Source organism: Protopterus annectens, chromosome 6.part1 (assembly GCF_019279795.1).
Source record: "Protopterus annectens isolate FY-2018-M chromosome 6.part1, PAN1.0, whole genome shotgun sequence".
NCBI lineage: Eukaryota > Metazoa > Chordata > Ceratodontiformes > Protopteridae > Protopterus > Protopterus annectens.
Window position 1 is genome coordinate 23,019,731 of NC_056738.1, and position 20,587 is coordinate 23,040,317.

A 20,587-nucleotide genomic window follows, 5' to 3' on the forward strand; every position below is an offset into this window, starting at 1 on the left:
TGGGCCCCTGAGAAATAGTTTCTAGATCAACAGAGTGGGCCTTAAAGAGATGTTTATGAGTTTCAGGAACCCTGTAATATCTGTCTGGCTTGACAGGAGCAGGAGGGAGAGAATCAGGAGAAGTACTGGAGTCTGAGAACACATCATCCAATACATCTAACACTGGGGGTATAGCTAAAGGCCTGTGCTGGGGTAACTTAAGGAAGGTCCGAAGCCTTTTCCCGGAGTCGGAGAAATCCTGGCCCTGCCACTTAAAATGCTCTCTCATGGAGTGGAGAATTTCCCCGAAAGAAATATCCTCAGGAGGAGAGGCAGAGGGAATGGATTCATCAGCATCAGAATCCTCGTAGACTGGGAAAGATTCTTCCTGGGAATCTGAATGGTCTGACTCACCAGAGGCTTCATCTGAGGAAAGGGTATCCACCTGCTCAACCCTACCTGAGAGCCCCTGATTAAAGAAATTAAATCTACAGCTAAAGTCATGATTTGTTTATCAGAAGTGGGACCCTGTGAAAAAGATTTAGGAGGGTAAGACTTAGCCTGGCTGGCAGCCTTAGCACGTGTGTAGGCCTTGATGGACATAGACACAGGAGGCCTAGCTGCCCCACGTGCTGGAGTAACTTTGTCCACCGGTATGGTGTCAGGAAAAATCTTGGGCTTCGGTTTCAGGAGGAAAATCAACAACCGGCACCGGGGTAGCCTCCGGGACCGAAGTGTGCGGTAAAGCGGTGTCGTCGGCCTGGAGCGGTTGAATTACCGCCTCCGAAGAGACCGATGCACTCGCGGTAGGCTTTAGCGTGGTGTCGGTGGAAGTCGCGGGCCGCGAATGTCGGTCCCGGTCCTTCCGTTTTTTGGAAATATGTGTTGTCGGTAGTTCCGACGGCATGACATAGGAGTAATTTTCCCCAAAAAAGTCTTCAGCAAATTCTGCCCGGCGCCTAAGTGTGCGCTTATTGAAGCAACCACAGGCAGCACAGGCCGAGACGTCGTGGTCTGGGCCGAGGCAGGGAAGGCAGTAAGAATGGAAGTCCTTATGAGGTATTTGTTTACCACAAGACAAGCAATTATTACCTTTCGCAGTTTTATCTGACATCGGCTGAGGCAAGAAAAGGTTCCCCAACGGGGTACTTAGCTTTTTGATGACTTCGGTATCTGAAAACACAGGAGCTGGCCGACCGGCACTTGCAAACTGCTTCTGCTCCGGGCACCACACGGCAAGAAAGACTGAAGAAGATGGCGTCGGCTGATGCTTTTATACCCCAGCCGCTCTGACATCGGGGAGGAGGCGACATCAGCCGACGCCGGACCCAGACTTTGGAATCCGGCCGACCGAAGGGCTGCCTGAGGCAGGACAACCCATATGTCAGGACTGCAGTTGCATTCTTGAAGGACATCAGGGAGATGACAGGAAGGACCAGGCAAAGTACAGGACAGGAGAAGTGGACAAAAAATATGAAGGACTAGTAGGTAGGATCTGTGCTGGTACCTTAGGAGCTTCACCGACTGTATCATCTGTCAGTGAGGGACATTCGTGAGAACTCACAGATAGACATAATCAATAAACATTTACAGGAAAGCTGGCTGCACTGATCATTCTAATTTACTTCTATTTATATGTGCAGGTCAAGTTCTAAAAGTTTCTAATGCTACCAGTTCCTATACATGAACACGGCCGACACTTACCATTTGGCTTCTGAGCAGCTGATTATCTGCACCCCCCCCTCCCCCCACACACACACACTCTGAGATCAACCCTGCTTTTTTGGCAATCCCTTATAATAATGCCATGGGCTTCCTTGCCCTTCCATGACTTATATGTGCTGTTTAATGCAGTATAGGAAATACTGTGCATACTGAAGTCATCTGCTTAAATTGATGCCTTTGTCTTGGCAACAGAAAACGCACAGCATGAGCCTGAATGATGTCACAGTACGGATGGCATTAACTAAAAAGTTCAACTGTTTACTCGCCCAAAAGGTGAGCAATATCTCTGCAAGGTATGCATACAGTATTTGCAATTAAAATGCTCAAAAGACCTTGCTGCTAACACTACCAGTCTACTTTTATCTTCAAAGATAACTACTAATTTGTTGCACTACTTACTATAACAGCTGCTTCTACAATGTTTTCAGTGCTTCATTGCCTCTATGAACGCTTCTTTATTACTACTGCAATAGGGCGGCGGCAGTGGTGCAGCAGTTAATGCTGTTGCCTCACAGCAAGAGGTTTTCCGGTTCGATTCTCGGCTGGGGTGCCTTCTGTGTGGAGTTTGCATGTTCTCCCTGCGTTCGCGTGGGTTTCCTCCGGGTACTCCGGTTTCCTCCTACATTCTAAAGACATGCTTCTGGAGCATTTCTCCCCGGGCCTCCGCTAAAAACAGGATCTGTGGAACCTAGTCAGACTTTCCCAGTCAACAAATGTTAAATAAAATAAAAAAAAAAATACTGCAGGCCATTGTAAACCTATGCATGTATTTGAAGTGCCCTCTGCTGGTACTCAGTTCAAACTGCATAATTTTCTTTAAATGTGTAAGGGGTTGCTTTAGTGTTTCTAACACATGATCACTTCCTGGACTTAAACCCCCCTTCTTAAAAATCTACTGATAACATTTAACAAATTCCTTTTAAACTCATCTTACTGTGCTGTATTTCATGCGATTCTTAAATACTGCCATTCTGGATTATGTTTGTTTGTCTTTTCGGCTTTTCCCGGTTAGGGGTCACCACAACGGAATATTTAACCATAATCCAGGTAATAACTGTCAAAAGTCTGAGTGCATGTTCCTGACAGTTTTCTTAATATACAGTGGATATAAATATAAAAAGTGTACACGACCCTGTTTGAAAGGTTTTTGTGATATAAAAAAATGAGACCACAATAAATCATTTCAAAACTTTTCCCACCTTTAATGTAACCTATAACCTGTACAATTCAATTGAAAAGCAAACAAATCTATTAGGGGAAAAAAATATAAAAAATAAAAAATGTACAATAAGCTGGTTGCATAAGAGTGCACACCCTTAAACTAATACTTTGTTGAAGCACCTTTTGATTTAATTACAACATCCAGTCTTATTGGGTAGGAGTCTATCAGCATGGCACATCTTGACTTGGCAATATTTGCCCGCTCTTCCTTGCAAAATCACTTGAAATCTGTCAGATTGTGAGGGCATCTCTTGTGCACAGCCCTCTTCATGTCACCGCACTGATTTTCTATTGGATTTAGGTCTAGGCTCTGGCTGGGCCATTCCAAAACTTAAAATTTCTTCTGGTGAAGCCATTCTTTTGTTCATTTGGATGTATGCTTGAGGTCATTGTCATGTTGAAAGGTGAAATTCCTCTTCATCTTCAGCTTCAGCTTTTTAGCAGACGCCTGAAGGTTTTGGGCCAAAAGTGACTGGTATTTGGAACTGTTCATAATTCCCTCCTCCTTGACTAAAGCCCCAGTTCCAGTTGAAGAAAAGCAATCCCAAAGCATGATACTGCCACCACCATGCTTCACTGTGGGGATGGTGTTCTTTTGGTGATGCAAAATGTTGTTTTTGCGCCAAAGGTACCTTTTGGAATTGTGGCCAAAAAGTTCAACCTTGGTCTCATCAGACCATAACACATTTTCCTACGTGGTTTTGGGACACTTGATATATTGTTTTGCACATTTTAGCTGAGCCTGGATGTTTTCTGTGTAAGAAAAGGCTTCCGTCTTGCAACCCTACCCCACAGTCCAGACATATGAAGAATACGGGAGAATGTTGTCATGTAGTACAAAACCAGTACTTGCCAGAAATTCCTGTAGCTTCTTCAATGTTGCTGTATGTCTCTTGGCAGCCTCCCTGACCAGTTTTTGTCTAGTCTTTTTATCAATTTTGGAGGGACGTCCAGTTCTTTGCAACGCCACTACTGTCCCACATTTTCTCCACTTTTTGATGACCATCTTCACTGTGTTTCACGGTATATCCAATGCTGTGGAAAATTTTTTATATCCTTCGCCTGACTGATACCTTTCAACAATGAGATCCTTTTGATGCTTTGTAAGCTGTCTGTGAACCATGGCTTTTGTTGTAGCAGGCAATGGAGTAAATGTCAGGAAAACCCTACTAGGACAGCTGAACTTTATTTGGGGTTAATCAGAGTCTCTAATTGATGGCAGGTGTGTACCCAAGAAGACTGAATGCTGTAATTAAATCAAAAGGTCCTTCAACAAAGTATTAGTTTAAGGGTTTGCACACTTATGCAACCAGCTTATTGTACGTGTTTTATTATTTATATTTTCCCGTAACAGATTTATATTTCAATTGAATTGTACAGGTTATAGGTCACATTAAACGTGGGAAAAAGTTTTGAAATGATTTATTGTGATCTCATTTTTTATATAACAAAAACCTGGCATTTTAATGTGGGTGTGTAGACTTTTTATAGCCACTGTATAACTCTATGTACAGAAGAGATATACTTTCACGGTCACATGTTCAACAAATCAGCAAATGTTTAAATATTTACCTTAAACAATAAAATATGGTTGATTTCTGATCAAGTCTTTTAACATAACCCAAGTAGTTGTGTGTATGAGAAAGATTCAATAAAATTTACCTTCAGTGTACAGTTCTGAAAGTTAATTTCTTGAAACCATTTTGAGAACATAAAACAAATGATCTCAGACCCATTCATAATTACAGGTAACACATGGGGAGCTTTAGCTGCCCAGTTTAAAAAAGTGCATTGGTAAGAAATTTGAACTACTATTAAAGCTGCAAGTAATTGTACAACTATGCTTCTGGCTACTGTTTATGCAGCATACCTCTCAACCTCATTCCTCTGAAATCAAGGATGGAGCCACCGATAAGTGGAAACAGACACTAAATAATGGGCATTTTTAAATAATGATAATCAGTTTGAAATGTTAGCACTTACATTTTAAAAAGCATAAGACAAAAGACCACTTTACTTCAAAAGCACTAAGTCCCCCCCTTACTACAAACAAACAAGTCCACTTTCCAGCACATATGCACACATGTCAGGCAGAACACAAACTGGTGGCCTATGTGATGATGTGGGCAAGTGCCAGCTCAGCCAGGTGGAGTTTTGTAAAAAATGATACGCCCTTTGAATCTCAAACTGATTTATACAAGATGATTGTGTTACAAATTTATTAGAACTGTATGTCATTTGTATATCAAACTGATTTTGTACAGATTCTTGTGCTGAAAATGTATTTGTGAGGTTTGCTTGTGTTGAAATGTATCAACAGTGCACTCTGCTGAAATGAAGACATGTATTACTGTACCTGAATTAAATATATATGTTTTAATAGAGGATACTAACACAGCACAGATTAACTTTAAGAAAAATAAGGGAAATGTAAATGAGCTGTTAAACCCTTAAAAGGCACACCACAGTGCTGAATAGGACCAGAGTCACTGGGTCTGGGGAAGAGCCTTTGTTCATTAGCTCAGTGAAAAGAGGCAAGGCCCCAGGCACTGCCATAAACATCTGGATGTGTACTGTAACCACCTGTGCTAACTTCCTGTCTCAGCTTCAAAGGGGAATACTGTGAGAACCTAGAGTCAGATGACCAGATGAGGTCATTCTGCCAGCCCTCCTGGAAATTATATTTTAGATATTAAAAAGAGAAATCTCAGAGTATGGAGTATTCCGTTTGGGAAGCCTGACTAGAAAAACCCTCACACACAGCATCTTGCCTCACGGTAGTAACTTAACTAGGGAACATAAAACATCTTTTAGATTCAGTCAGGAATATAGTGAAGCTTAGTTTAGATATTGTTGTCCTTTACTTGCCGGAGTCTGTCCATCAACGGTTCTTTTCAATATTTCCTGTGTTCTGAACTCTGTGGTTTACTGTGAATATATATTGAGTACTTTCAAGCTCTTCCTGAAACTTATAGAAAGTATCTAACCTTTCAGAGTACTTATATTTATTTGGTGACACTGTGTCAGCCACTACATAATACCTAGCCATCTTGGTTAACTGTAACCATTTGTATTAGTATTAATATTACACAGTACAACTGGACACCCTTCGTTAAGGACCTTAAAGTAACTGATTATGAAGTGTCTGGTGGCAGTGATAACTACCTTATACTCTGGGCAGATAGGGGCACAGCAGGTACCTCTGTGCCAGCCTTTCCCCAGGTGTGTGTGTGTGTGTGTGTGTGTGTGTGTGTGTGTGTGTGTGTGTGTGTGTATGTTGTGTATGTGTGAGAAAACTCAAATCTGTCTGGGTGTGTGAGTCAGCTACCTGGGGCAGGGACACGAAGCACTGGGTTTACAGAGAGGGTGCTGGAGGACTTGGCTTGGACACTCGGCTAAGGATCTAACCCTACAGCTGTACCAGTTGGGAGTCTAACTGGGGACCTGAAGAGACACAGCTATACAGTCCCCCAGACCCCAGGCTGAGTGTGTTCCCTGGGTGCTCTTAAGGGAAACTGTACTTGATATAGAGAGGTCTGCATCTAGAAATTCTGAGTGTATCCATTTGTACTGCAAGTGCACATCCCTCTCCAGTGTCAGTGGTGAGGATTCAGGCTCCTTGATTACTGGCCCAGCATGAGTATGACACATATTGGTGGCCATCACATACTGATGGCAGTGGTGGGAATCACAGTTTACACTCAGGGTTTGAAGAGCATTTTCTCCCTTGGTTTCTGCTTCATGGAAACAATAAAACAAAACTTGAAAGGAATGGACTGGTTTATGGTAAATTCTGTCAGCACTTACAAAACAAGCCTACTATTGTGAAATTCAAGTCTAGAAGAGAAAAACAGCTACTCAAAAAGGAAGGAGATTCAGAACTCCTTTAAAGGCCTGTTTGGCTATCCAATGATAGGCCACACTTCTTTCTACCTTGAGGCCAAAATTGTCACAGACGTTCACCTTGACTGTAGTTACTAAGAATCAAATCAAACAGATACCTGAGATAGGTCAGAACAGACGAAGGACGCATATGATACATTTCTACCTACATGGACACGGACACACACAAAATACAAACACTTCCAAACTTGATGCACTGATAGATCAATGGGTTGTCACTATTTATGCCACAAAAGCAGAGTTCGAAAACAACCCATGCCTGCTATTGAGATGGTGTGGAGGAAGCTAATGATGCAGATGGCCAGCTTACCCTTTTTGGAAGAGGATTCAAGACATCTAGGTTGAAAGCAATTCAGATATATTGTAGCATAATGAATCAAAACACTCACAGAGGAGCACAACTGCCCCCCTCCCACCAGTAACAACTTGTACAATGCAAAGGAAATGTTCCACCCATGGATTTAGATAAAATGCTACCCCAAGGCACCCCTTCGTTATGAACACTATGTAATTCAAAACAGGGTGAAACAAACAGTGCTGACAAAACTGATCAGTACGTTTTAGCCTTTAAAAACAATATTTTTATAAATCATAGTAAGACTTATTTAAATAACAACAAAACAGAAAAATGTTCTCAACAGAACTCTCTCAAACAATAAACAGCAATACAAAGATAAGGGATATCAATCACAGTAAGTAAGCAATTAGAAAGTAACATAAAAAAAGAAAATATAACCAAAACATTTATAAGAAAATGTGCAGAACTGTCAAATAGCCTTTGAATTTTTTATATTGCTTTTTAAGCCTGATAAATATTAAAGTATTTATAATTTTCTAACACATGAAGCTAATCAGCTGACAGCAATACATAACTTGATTAAAGCTCAAAAACTAATTGCTATAACTTTGGCAATTATTGGCATCATCTTTTATAATTTCTCCAAGTCTTTTGGGTTTCTAATACCATGACAGGAATGGTCCCCATTCTTAAGTCAAAGTACAACTAAAGTTCATGACATTAGTACTGTTTCAATCTTTGATGTCATACAAAAGTGCTCTTCACAGCACCCGCAATGTGCCCAGTAATGACGACTCCTGCAATTCGTACGGGGTTACATGAATTGGTAACGTATCTAAATATGATTGTAAATTCTTTTTACAAGACCCGTTTCTCCTACTACTATTGGAACCATCTGGGTATCTTTCTTCCACATTGCTCTAGTTTCTGCCTGCAGATCCTGGTATTTTATATGACTTTGTCTCTCTCTGTACACAAGACACTATAGTCACTGGGTGTGGTGATTTCAATGATCAATGCTACTTTTGTCTTCTTTTCTTGGACCACTATATCCGGTTTTCTAGCATCTATCTTTTGAACTGTTGGTAATGGGTGATCCCATGTCATATAAACTTCATAATTTTCTATGATGCTTTGTGGTTCATGTTTCCAGTGTTTTTCAGCCACTTTGATACCATAATATTTGCACTATCCCCAGTGCAACAGCCTCGACATATTATTATGCCTTTCAGTATACTGTCTTTCTGCCATTAGTGTGCCACAACCAGCAACAAGGTGTGTGACACTTTCCAATTCAGTTTTACAAAACCTACATTTGTCTGTTTCTCCCACATGTTCAATGGACTTTGTAAACCAGCGTGTACGTAGCCCACTGTCTTGGGCTGCCAATATTAACCTTTCATTTCTTGGCTTGAATTCACCTCTCCTTAACCATTCCTGCATTTGTTCTTGATCAACATGGGGCTCTTCCAGAATTTTTCTATACCTGTAACTATATTTACGTTTTTTCTACATTTCTTGCCTTCTCTTCTGGTCCTTCACCCTATATTCTTTCTTTTTGTTCTCAGGATTAAGTATTCCTTACAGAGTTTTACAAGTATTTATACACTGCCTGGTTTTTATCCTCTTCTGGCTTGATTTCCATTCATGCTGGACGTCAATATGCTTCTGCTAAATTAAGCAGAAAAGTCATCTTAGATTTATTTTCTTCATGTTTCAAAACTTTCACTACATTTGGATCTTGTGAGGTCAGTAGATGTGTGTGGAGTCCCACGACTGCAGATCTATACATGTAATCAATTTCACGGAGGCCCATCCCTCCTACGGAACATGGAATATTATAATCTTGGTATACACTGATTTTTATAAATCATTTGGTAAGCATGAAGCATCCTTCTTGTTTTAATATCTAATCCATCCAACATTTTTGGGGCCAGTCAATCACTCCAAAACTGTACGTTACGAGAGGAAGAGCAACTGATTTATAGCTTGGATCTTGTTCCTAGACATCAATGCTGTTCTCAGGATTAAGTATTCCTTACAGAGTTTTATTTGCATTTATTCATGTTTTATTGCTGATCCTTCATCAATTCCCAAGTATTTATACACTCCCTCTTGCTCAAGTTTTATTTATATCACATTTGTTTCCCAAAATGATGTTTTCCTGGTGCTGCAGTTTACCTTTTTTAAAGGTTGCTTTTGCACATTTATCAAGACCAAATGACATTCTAATATCATCTGAAAAAGTTTTGACAACCTGCAGCTGTACTTTCAGTCCCTCATCTGATGAGATATAAAGTTTTAAATCATCGACAAAGAGAAGATGAGAAGTCATTAGACTTTGTTGTTTTCTAGGAGCCAAATTGCAGCCATGGCATAAGCTGTTAAGAAAACAGCTTAATGGATTAATGGCGAGGCAGAATAGCAATGGTGAGAGAGAGTCACCCTAGAATATCCCCCTTTGAATTTTTATCTCTGGGATAATAATCTGTCCTTTATCATGGCGTAATTACAAACAGGTCTGCCATTGTTTCATGGTTAGTGTAATGTAGTCAATCAGTGTAGGGTGCATCGTATATATTTTTAAGCACTCTTTTATCCTTGAATGTGGGATACTATCAAATGCTTTTTTGTAGTCAATCCATGGCATACTAAGACTCTTCCCCTTTTTACAGTTCTCCACTATAACTTTATTTAACAACAAATGATCCTTTGTTCCATATGACTTTCTTTTACTGCCCTTTTATTCTACTTCCATAATTGAGTTTTCTTCTAAATTACTATAAACTCTGTCAGCGTCAATTCCCATGTATAGTTTATACGTCGTCGCAAGGCAAGTTATTGGTCTATAATTTTTAGGGTAGCTTACAGGTTCCCTCTTAAGAGCATTGTTTTCCCTGTTGTTAGCCAGTGTGGTGTCTGTTCAGGGTGTGCATATAAATAGTTCTTACGCATGATTAAATCCTCATGCAAAGCTTTTAACCAAAAGTTAGGTACTGTATCTGGGCCTGGGGTTTTCCAGTTAGAGGCTTGGTTTTTCTTAACTTTGTTTCAATCTCTCTGGCTGTTATTTCATCCCATTTCATATCCTGTACCTTTAAACTTCTTATTCTTTCTTTTACTTCTTCTATCCATTTAGCACCTTTGTTATGTTCCACAGGATCTTCATAGATGCTTCTCCAAAATGTATCTACTTCCTCTTTTTTGGCAGTCTTTCAATTCCTTTTACCTTATTTCCCAAGTTTCTATAAAACTTTTTTGGGTCATCAATAAAATGCGTATTTTGTACTTTTCCCTTATATTTATCTGTATATCTTCTAAGTTTTTCTGCCTGTGCTGGAATTTTGTTTGTGATTTGCGATAGTGCATAATCCTGGTCTGTTCTAATACTGTGCATTGCTTTAATCACATCTACCTTTCTTAGTATCTTTGTTGATCTACTCCATCTTCTATAATCTTCCAACAGTGACACTTCCTGTCTTAATTGCTTTATAGTTTTCTCTATTTGATACTTCTATGATGGCATTCGATTTCTCCCCCTTCCGTTCCCTCACTACCCTGTGATCTTGTGGTAGAACTTATCAGTTATTAATTTAGCAGCACAGTAGTATATCCTGTTTACTTCTGTTATATCACATGGATCTCTATGGACAATCCTAATTACTGCATTCATTTGTTTTATCAAACGTCTTACTTTTGGGTTTTATTGACCTTCTGCAGTCTATTTCTCACTGATCTTAATATATCTACCCATGTCCATTAAATCAAGCAACTTTTCTCTTAGCTCATTTTTATTCTTTCTTCCTGCATTTCCAGAAAAGTACAGTCAGAAAAAATACACATTTATTAATTTATTAATAAATCTTTTTTTGGGGCCTGTCATACGGATTTCTCTGATAATTAATTTACTACTAATATTAAAAACCAAAGTAAAGCACTGTGGAGGTGCAAAAACAGAAATGCCACTGACGAAGTCCATGAAACTTTAATAAACTTCCAAAAAAGAATAAATATACCATAAACGCTTAACTTGATCACCACGTTTTCGTCTCTGGACATTGGAACCTCTTCAGATAATTCCTACATCCCATACTTCCCCTCTTTTTAAATACATGCAATTGATCAATTAATTAAAACTCAATAAATATTCACTAAAGTAATACACAATGATTTAAAAAAATAGATATACAAAATTAAACAGTATAAGAATGCGATCAAACTAAACCAATGAAGGGTTCTGTAAAATATTATATGTATGTTGAAAGTCTTAAAAACTACTGTAATAATATATTTTGAAATAAATTATATCAAAAATTCCACTACCACTACATTTTCTATTTATTGCAATCCTCTTGTGGCTAATAAATGCATATCTTAATCTCATCGTAATCTTGAACAAATGTGTTTATAAAAGATACTAAACAACCTTCTAAAATTCTATACAAAAAATCTATGTAAAAAATCTGACCACTCCTTTTAAATCAACTTTTAAAGAGTGATTTAACAACAAATTCACATACCATGTCTAAATTGTTAGAAAATTATTTATCCTTAGTTGTTATTGTTACTGTATGTCACCAGTTGCTCATTACACTGGGAGAATGCCAGCAGTCAGTTGAGCCAGTCATACAGGATTCTCTGACAATTAGAAACTTTTCTGAACTATTTTCTCACTTTCCATGCCATCATGTAAAGGAGTTAAGTTCCCGCATACATACAATTTTTGCGGAAGTTTTACAGCCAGTGTAGAACACGCCAAGAAACCCAGCTTTCTCAGCTCATATGGAGAAAAACTGCTATTTTCCAGATAATCTGTGCCACTTTTACCAAAGACTTCTCAAATGTCTAATTTTTGCTGATTTTAGAGGTGTGACCGTCTCAGAGGTGTTTACATTAGTTTATTAGTTACGTGGGCAGGGGAGGGGGGTATGCATCCTTGCACAGATGTGGTGCACCACAGAAAATGAAAATGTTTGCCTTATATGAAATACACTGCTCACTCTAGAGACCAGCATCTTTCAGTGTATTGGTTTAGGGGATGAGAGCTTCACTTGGACTTACAGTAAATGGAAAAAAAAAATCCAGTCATGTACTTGATGTTACTCCGTTTAATTTTCTCTTCATACTATGCCGCGGTGGTACGGCGGTAGCGTTGTTACCTCACAGCAAGAGGTTCTCCCGTTCGATTCTCGGCTTGGTTTGGGAGTGCCTTCTGTGTGGAGTCTGCATGTCCTCCCCATAGTTGGGTAGATTTCGAAAGTCATGCGTGTGTAAATGGGCATGCCTTCGTTGAAGGTTGGGCGTCGAGCTGGCACCTCGGCATTTCGAAAAAAACTAATGCCAATCATTAGCGGACCGGAGTTCCACTGTGGCGACCCCTTACCAGAAAAAGCCGAAAGACAAACAACAACTACTCACAATGCAGGAAACTATTATTTTCTTTTGGTGTCATCCAGAAAATTGGAAAATAATAAAGCACTGGTTCCTGGGCACTTAGAAATGTTAACTAGTTATGCCTTATGAGAAATGTCACAGAGGACCAAGATTGCAATCTAACAATGCAGATTCTGGGTCGATACATCAACATGAAAAAAATGTGTAGCTTACACAAAACTTTTGTGAGTATTTATTCTTTCTTCCTGTATCTCCAAGAAATACAGTTAGAAAAAAATACACATTTATTAATAAATCTTTTTTGGGATCTGGCTTCTAATAACTTTGTATAAATTGAATAAAATTTAAAAAATAATAAAGTAAAAAAAATATGCACCATTTAAATTCATACATAAATGTACTTACCTTCAAACAGTGAATATGGAGTGTCGGGCGTCCTGCATCCATGCTTTCCATAGTCTAAACACCACTCTGCAAACTGAAAAGTGAGTACAATTAAAATAACTTATTTACTGATGTACAATGTAAACAAAGTCAGAGAAGAGAAATTTTGCAGAAAATATTTTAATGACAAACCCAAGGCAGGAATCTTGCCATGTAGAAAATTTAACATTTCACAGACAGCAAATGTTGATCATCTCTGATGGATGTTAATGCTAGAAGCATTAATAATAGATTTTTTTACTGGAAAATTTGTTATGTTCCCACAACACTGATGTTGTCATTGTTTATGAAACATGGTTAAAGAGCAATGACTGGAAACCAGTTCTGTCAGGGTATAAATGTTTTTACTGCAACAGAGCTCTAACAAAAAATCAGGTAGAGGGGGTTATGAACTGTGATTATCACATGTTCAGTGATAAAACCAATACTATAGATTGCGTAACTGTGACAATAAAAATAACCATCGAACATACATTTGTTAGAGTGTAAAGTCAAGTGCTGATGACCTAGAGGAATTCATATATTTCTTGCATGAAACACAGGAGGGAAGAATAATAGTGTCTGGAGATGTACATTTACCAGAAACAGACTGTAATAACATTGATTCAACAACATTCGTAAGGAAATTGTTCACAATGTATGTTAAGGAACAACAATAGCTTCAGATTGTAAAAAAAATCATGGAACTGAACATCCTAGACATTGTGTGTGTTCCTAAAGAAATTACTGTTACTTCATGTCAAGTTTTAGCACCGTTAATGTGCAGTGATCACGGGGTTATAAAGGTTAATTTGTTGCTAGATAATTCTGCCAAACTGAAATGTAAACCAGTGTGCTTTAGATTAATAACAGATTATATGGAAGTGAAACAGTCACTGTGCAAGACTAACTGGAGTGATGTGTTCAGTGGAAAAACTGCAGAAGGAATGTGGAATGTTTTGAGAGTGATATTGTTTGCAAAAAATGTTTAACATCAGGATCTAAGCTCACAACGCCAGGAAGGTATATTTCCATAAGAACAATATACCCAATTAAGTTAAGAGATAAAAAAGATATAAGAAATGGAAAAGAGGTCGAACTGCAACTTTGAAAAATGAAATAAACAAGCTGGACAAACAAATTAAACACTGTGAGACAATATCAAGAAAAATTTGAAGAAAATTCATATAAAGGTATTGAGCATAATAGGAAACCATTTTATAGATACATAAAAAGTGGAAGGAGTAAAGACATACAAATTGATAAACTGTGTGTAGATTCTAAAATTTATTCTCAGACAACAGATACATTTACAAAATCTTTTGCAAAACAGTTTGGCTTCACAAAGGGGTGATAATTTGTCCTAGTGACATACAGGAAACCTCAGATACTGAAATCAAATTAGATTATTTTGAAAAAGAACTATGCAAATTGGATCTAAACAAAGCACAGGGAGGAGACAAAATTAGTAATAATGACCTGATAACACTTTAAGAACATAAAGTACTATTACATCTATTACTTACTACATCGTATAAATATGGGGAAGATTCTTCAAGATTGGAAACATACACTTATTAAACCTGTCTTTTACGGAAAGGGGAGTAGGACAAATTCAGAGTCATACAGACCCTGAAGAGTCTATATTTATGTTGTGAAAAATAAATCGAGAACGTAAAATCGGATAAGTTATTGTCAGAATTGGAAAAGTTGGGACTTTAAACCATATATGAGCACGCACATGTTGAAAATAGATCTATTACCACCTGCAATGATGTTCTATAACAATATAAGAACAGCTATGAATGAAAAATTGTGTTGTGATGTAATTTATATAGATTTAACTTCAATATTTGACAGGGTCATACACAGAACCCTGATCAATAAATTAGAACTAGATATTAACGTACTCTTGATGACATGGATAGCTGCATGGCTTATAAAAGAACACGGGCAAGTATCATGCAGCAATTGGACAGGTGAAATTCTTGGTTAAAGTCAGGGTGCCCTACAGGGTTCTGACCTAGGCCCATACTTGTTTAGATGGTATCTTTGAGGTCTATCTTTTTCATTCGAGGTGTTCTACAGTCTGCATGCAGATGACTTGAAATTGAGTACACTGATTACACGTATTACAAAAGAACGTGACTAATTTGAGTACTTCGGCACAGATGAAGAATATGCTGATAAATACATAAACTAAGTATGCAAGATTTGGGAGACATAAATTTAAAGGTGAATATTTAATACGGCACGCACTTTATTTTTTTATTTATTTAACATTTGTTAGCCGGGAAAGTACGACTTGAAACAAAGCCAATTTTCAGCAGAGACTGGGGTAGAAACGCTCCAGACATATTTCTTTGTAATGTAGGAGGAAACTGGAACACCCAGAGGAAAACCAAACAAATGCAGGGAGGACATCCAGACTCCGTACAGAAGGTTCCCCAGCCGAGAACTGAACCAGAGAACTTATTGCTGTGAGGCTACAACGCCACGGGGCTGCACCATTCCGCCATCCAAATGATTGAAACTGTAGATTCATTTAAGGACCTGGGTATTTGGTAGATCCAACTTTCAGTTTTTCTAATCATATCAGCAAAGTGCTTAATGATAGTTATAGAACTGTAGGTTGTAGAAAAAGACTTATAAAGTCTTGGAAATCAAAAATCAAGTCATTGTTTGTTAGTTACATTAGACTCAAAATTGAGTATGCAATAACAATACGGAAATTTCAAATGAAAACAAGCATGAGTAAACTGTAAAAAGTACACTGGAAATGTACCAAGGGCATCCGTGGACGTGAACATTTAAGTTAGTATGAAAGACTAAATTATCCGAACTTGTACAGTGTCTCATACAGATATTCAGGTATATAGGGCATTTAAAACCAGACAACCAGAAACTTCGCATTGTGGAGGGTGTGAAGTTCACTCCTTGAAATATGTTAAGCACACCTAGTTTACTAATAGAATTCGAACTTTAAAATATGTATTACAAAATAATAAAATAGTAGGTAGTCCACATGCTACAAATATCAAACATTGTAAATATTTTACAATGAAAATAATTGACATTGGTACTGTTATACTTTTACTCATTTAAAATAAGTGCTTTATTAGTTAGATTCCACACTTGAAGAGATCCCCAGGGCCTTATTACTTTATTTCTAACATTTTTCACTGCATTTACACCTTAGCAATTACAGCTATTGTTTATAGCCAACTTTGGTGTTCACCTGCAGATTTATAAGCGTTCATTAATATTATATGGTTTACGCACGAGCCTGATGAAGAATTTATTTGGTACTAAAGTGATCTTTGTTAAAAGTATTTCAGTTTATAAGTTACTAATATTTATTCTGATAGAAGTTTAGTGGTAGATCTTTCTGTTAGTTATTTAGTTAGTGAGTTGGTTTCTTAATTAATAAAGTTGGGATTAGTAGGTTAGCTTTAATAAGCTGCTCTTATATATTTTAATTTGTCTCCAGCTTTTAAGTTTCAGTTCTAAGGTAGCACAGTCTCAGTTTAAATTATGGTCTTAAGGGGAAAGGGGGACTTGGTTAAAGGAATGAGTTTAATGCCTTTATTGCTCTCAACAGAGCCACCCTCTGTAACCACTTCCTTGCTCCAACTAACCAGATTATATATAAATTAATAAATGTCTTTAATGCTTTTCATTATACTCAACTAGGATCACTTGTTTGTGTGTTTCAGTAAAGGATATTCCATTTTTTACTGAACAGCGGACTTTCTACTTTTTTTATTTTGTAGTACGTATTTTATAGTTCTAATTTTATTAGAGAACTAGGTGCATGACATATTTTAAGGAGTGAGTTTCATACCTTCCACACTGCAAATTTTCTGGTTGGTCAGTTGGTTTTTGACCCAGTATAGGTTGCATACTAGGTTTTCTGAGACTTCTAGGGATAGCAAGGATTTTTCTTTTTATACAGGGCATTTAGACACAACTACCTCTGGGAATGTTTGGGATGATCAAAAAAGTAGCAGAGAAACATCAGACAACCTATGCAGAAAATTCTGTAGTAATGAGAAGCGTACGAATAGGTTCTCTGAGGAAGCAGCTGATGCATGGAACAAACTACCAATTTACTTTAAAGCAAGCACTAGCTTAGATATTTTTAAGAACAGCCTGGACACTTACTTATGGGAACAATTGTTATGGTATATTGGCAGGCTAGAAGGGCAGTAATGCCTGTGCTTGAAATATCTGTACGCATGTTAAGACAAATGTTGCATAGTGGACTTTAGGCCCTGATAAGGGCAGTTTGCATTACGTTGCGAATATCTGTGGCAAAACTATGTTCAAAGCAAGTATGCATGTATACTTTAACAATATGACACTTAAATACAAAAATATTCATACCATCATATCAGTGTGGTCAAACATGATATCTCGAAGCACTATTTGCAAAGCATATAAACCACTAGAACACGATAATTTCCACCAGACATCACTAAAAATGAGCAAGCTAATGCATCTATAAAATTTCATTGCATAAGACAGTGCTGCATTATTTACTACAGTTCCTGCACTACAATTATAAGGATGAGCATAACAAACATTTTTTTCAGACAGTACATATATCTGCACAGCAGCAGCAGGCTTCATTACAGAAAAAAGCAGCACTGCTGGATACACTTATTAATCTCTTTCTTCCAGTCTGATAACCTGATGTCTTCACTGTTGAGGAAAAGCTTCTTTTCCACACAGACCATAAAACACTACGAGTCAATAGGTGTTTCAGAGGAAATCCAACATGCAAACAGGAATTTAGAAGAAATTCTAGAATGAGAATATCTCTGCATGTACGGCAACTGCAAGGTCCCAAACCAAATGTAATCCAAATCAAAAATAGACCAGCAAACTGTGGCAAGAAACCAATATTTCATGTACTAAAAGCAAAGCACATAGCAATAATGGAGAAAAAACAGACCAGTTTTGGCTTAATAAATCACATAGCCTTCATCAGTATATAGAACATGAATAAACTAACTCCTTGAATAGTCAGTAGTACAAGACAGCAAAGTCATGTGACTGATTAAAGGTACTCATTTAGCCCAGGTGCAAACAACCCCCCCCCCCCAGCTTAATGATCCATTTTTTTCTCTTTTTTATTCAACATCTCATGCCAGCTTGACTTGTTGAATCTAATGCCCAAAATTCGATCAATAATTATAAAGTTAAAGGAAGCCTTTTTATGTACTGTAGTGTGTTTATAAAGGGCATTAGTAATTTTTTGGTGTTTTATATCACAAAAATGCTCAGAAATCCTAAATTTAACCGTCCGCGATGTTTGCCCAATGTAGAAGGCTGAACAATTACAGGTAGCTAAGTAAATCACCCAATCTGTTTGGCAAGTGGCAAAAAAAGAAATGTAAACCTGACTAGTGTTTTTACTACTAAAGCACTTAGTCTTCATGACCCTTGGACAGTAAGAGCAATGGCCACACGGAAAACACCCCACAACTGGGTCCCCTGAAAGTGTAGTTTGAAATAAATCTTTCTTGTGATTAGGCCCATGTTTATAATGACTGAAGTAAGAAGCCAAATTCCTACCCTTCCTGAAGGAAAAGTGGCATCTGCTCTCCAACAGTTCAGAGAGTTTGCTGTCAGCCAACAGGATGTTCCTATGATGCTGGACACTGTCCATCAGTGCTCCAGTATTCCTACCAAATGTGGTAACGAAACGTATAATGTATTCCCCATCATTAACCTTATTTTTATATTGAAGAAGACTCTCCCTGTCAATGGTGTCCACCCGGTTCTTGGCCTGAAGGACGTGTCCCACCTTATAGCCTCTGTTCCTAAATCTAGATGCAAGGTCATCTCTGAAATGTTGATACGTACTGTTGTTCGAGCATATACGTTTAACTCTCAAAAATTGAGACTTAGGAATGTTTTTACAGATGTATGGAGAATGATAGCCGGTGGCATGGAGACAGGAGATAGAAGAAGCAGATTTCAAAGAAATGGAATTTATGGGGAAAATACGTGCAGAATAATGTTTAAAAGGAGGAGTGATGTTAAAAGGAAGGCAGGAATTGAACAACTTGTATAATGTTGGAGTGAATGGAAATTGTCAAAAAGAAAACATTGTATGCTGCATGACAACAACAATCAGAGCCGCTATGATTTGTTTTCTATTAAGGTCTGCATACCCATGATTCAGATAAAAGTGATGATTTAATAAAGATGGTTAAACTATACTTAACTCATTCAAGGATACAAACTGTAACTGAAGAAAGCTGTAAATTGTCAAATACACCCTGTAAATTTTAATCCAGTTCTACTATATTCTTTGTCCCAAAAGTAACAGATGGGCACTCACCACATCATCTATGTGTCAAGTCCTCCACATTAGGTTGACTGTAGGGTTACAAATGTATACCTGCATGATTTAACCAGAAACTTCAACAATGACTACTACATTTGGGTGTGTTCCAAGCAAATTAGTACCAACCCTGCAGAGTATTCCCCTTGCACATCATCTAATATGCTGAGTACACACCTGTTTATCTTCTGCTGGAAGCTGGTGCAGTGGGCTGACTGCTAAGAAGTATCCTGAACACTCCTAGAAAACCTCCTGTGAGGCTGGAGCTGCAGAAGAACCAAAAGCAAAAAAGTTTAGAAGGCTGAATCCTATAGTACAAAAGTGGCCAAAAAGTCCAGTTCAAGTTATGGCCCGCCCAATAATGCTTTCTGAATGCATGAAATGATAAAGTTGCCATGGCACAGATATCCATAATGGAGACAATCTGGCCATAACTTGAGTTGATAAGACAAACCGAATATGTGAAGCACTCTTTCTCCTGTGGACCCCCCCCCAAGAAGAACTGAGAGAGAATTTAATGGATTTGTTTATGGATAATTCTGATACTACCTTCAGAAGGAAACGTGGATTAGTTCTAATGGGCACACAATTAAAAAAAATAAAAAAAAAAATAAGCAAATATTGTTCCACCAATATCCTGTGAACAAAGGTGATGTCCACCAAGAAAACTTGCATTCCAAGAGGCAAACTTCAGAACCATCAAACAATTAGGCTTAGAGCATTTATATTACCCTATCTTACGATAAAATATCTAAACCACAAAACAGCGAACATACAGAACAGCAAATTTTTTCCCAGGGAAAAAATTTGCTGTTCTGAAACACAAACACACAACACAAGCACACCAAACTAAATAAACCACACACATACACTTAAAACCATAATTCTAACCCTACACTACTAATTATCCACTCACCTTAACCCAACCCTAACCCGAAAGTCCCTAACTACCACACACTCACCTTATCCACTCCCTAACCCTAATGTCCCTAACTACTGGACACTCACCTTACCCCGATCCATTCCCACACTTCTTAACCCAGTCCGTAACTTCCGTTCGCATACTTACCTTACCCCGGTCTGTAACCTTCCCACCACAGTAGAGACCACAGTAGAGTAAATAGTGAAGCCATTGAACGGACAACCGAAATATTACCCTAGGTAAGATTTCGAAGTTCCGTGGCTTCGCTAGTTTGAGTTTTCGACAAAAATGGGTGGATATTATAGCATTCGAAGTTTAAAACTTTGATACTATAATAAAGACCCGGCTTAGAGGATGAGCAAATCCA

At 38.0% G+C, this 20,587-nt stretch overlaps 1 protein-coding gene across 1 annotated transcript in view; it reads right to left on the minus strand.

Moving 5' to 3' along the window:
• Positions 1-20,587, minus strand: part of LOC122805244 (glutathione S-transferase LANCL1-like) — a 159,065-nt gene that overhangs the window by 35,799 nt on the left and 102,679 nt on the right. The window contains exon 4 of the mRNA XM_044075334.1: positions 12,926-12,998. Within this exon, the coding sequence (XP_043931269.1) occupies positions 12,926-12,998 (73 nt within the window). The remainder of the gene's footprint in view (positions 1-12,925; positions 12,999-20,587) is intronic.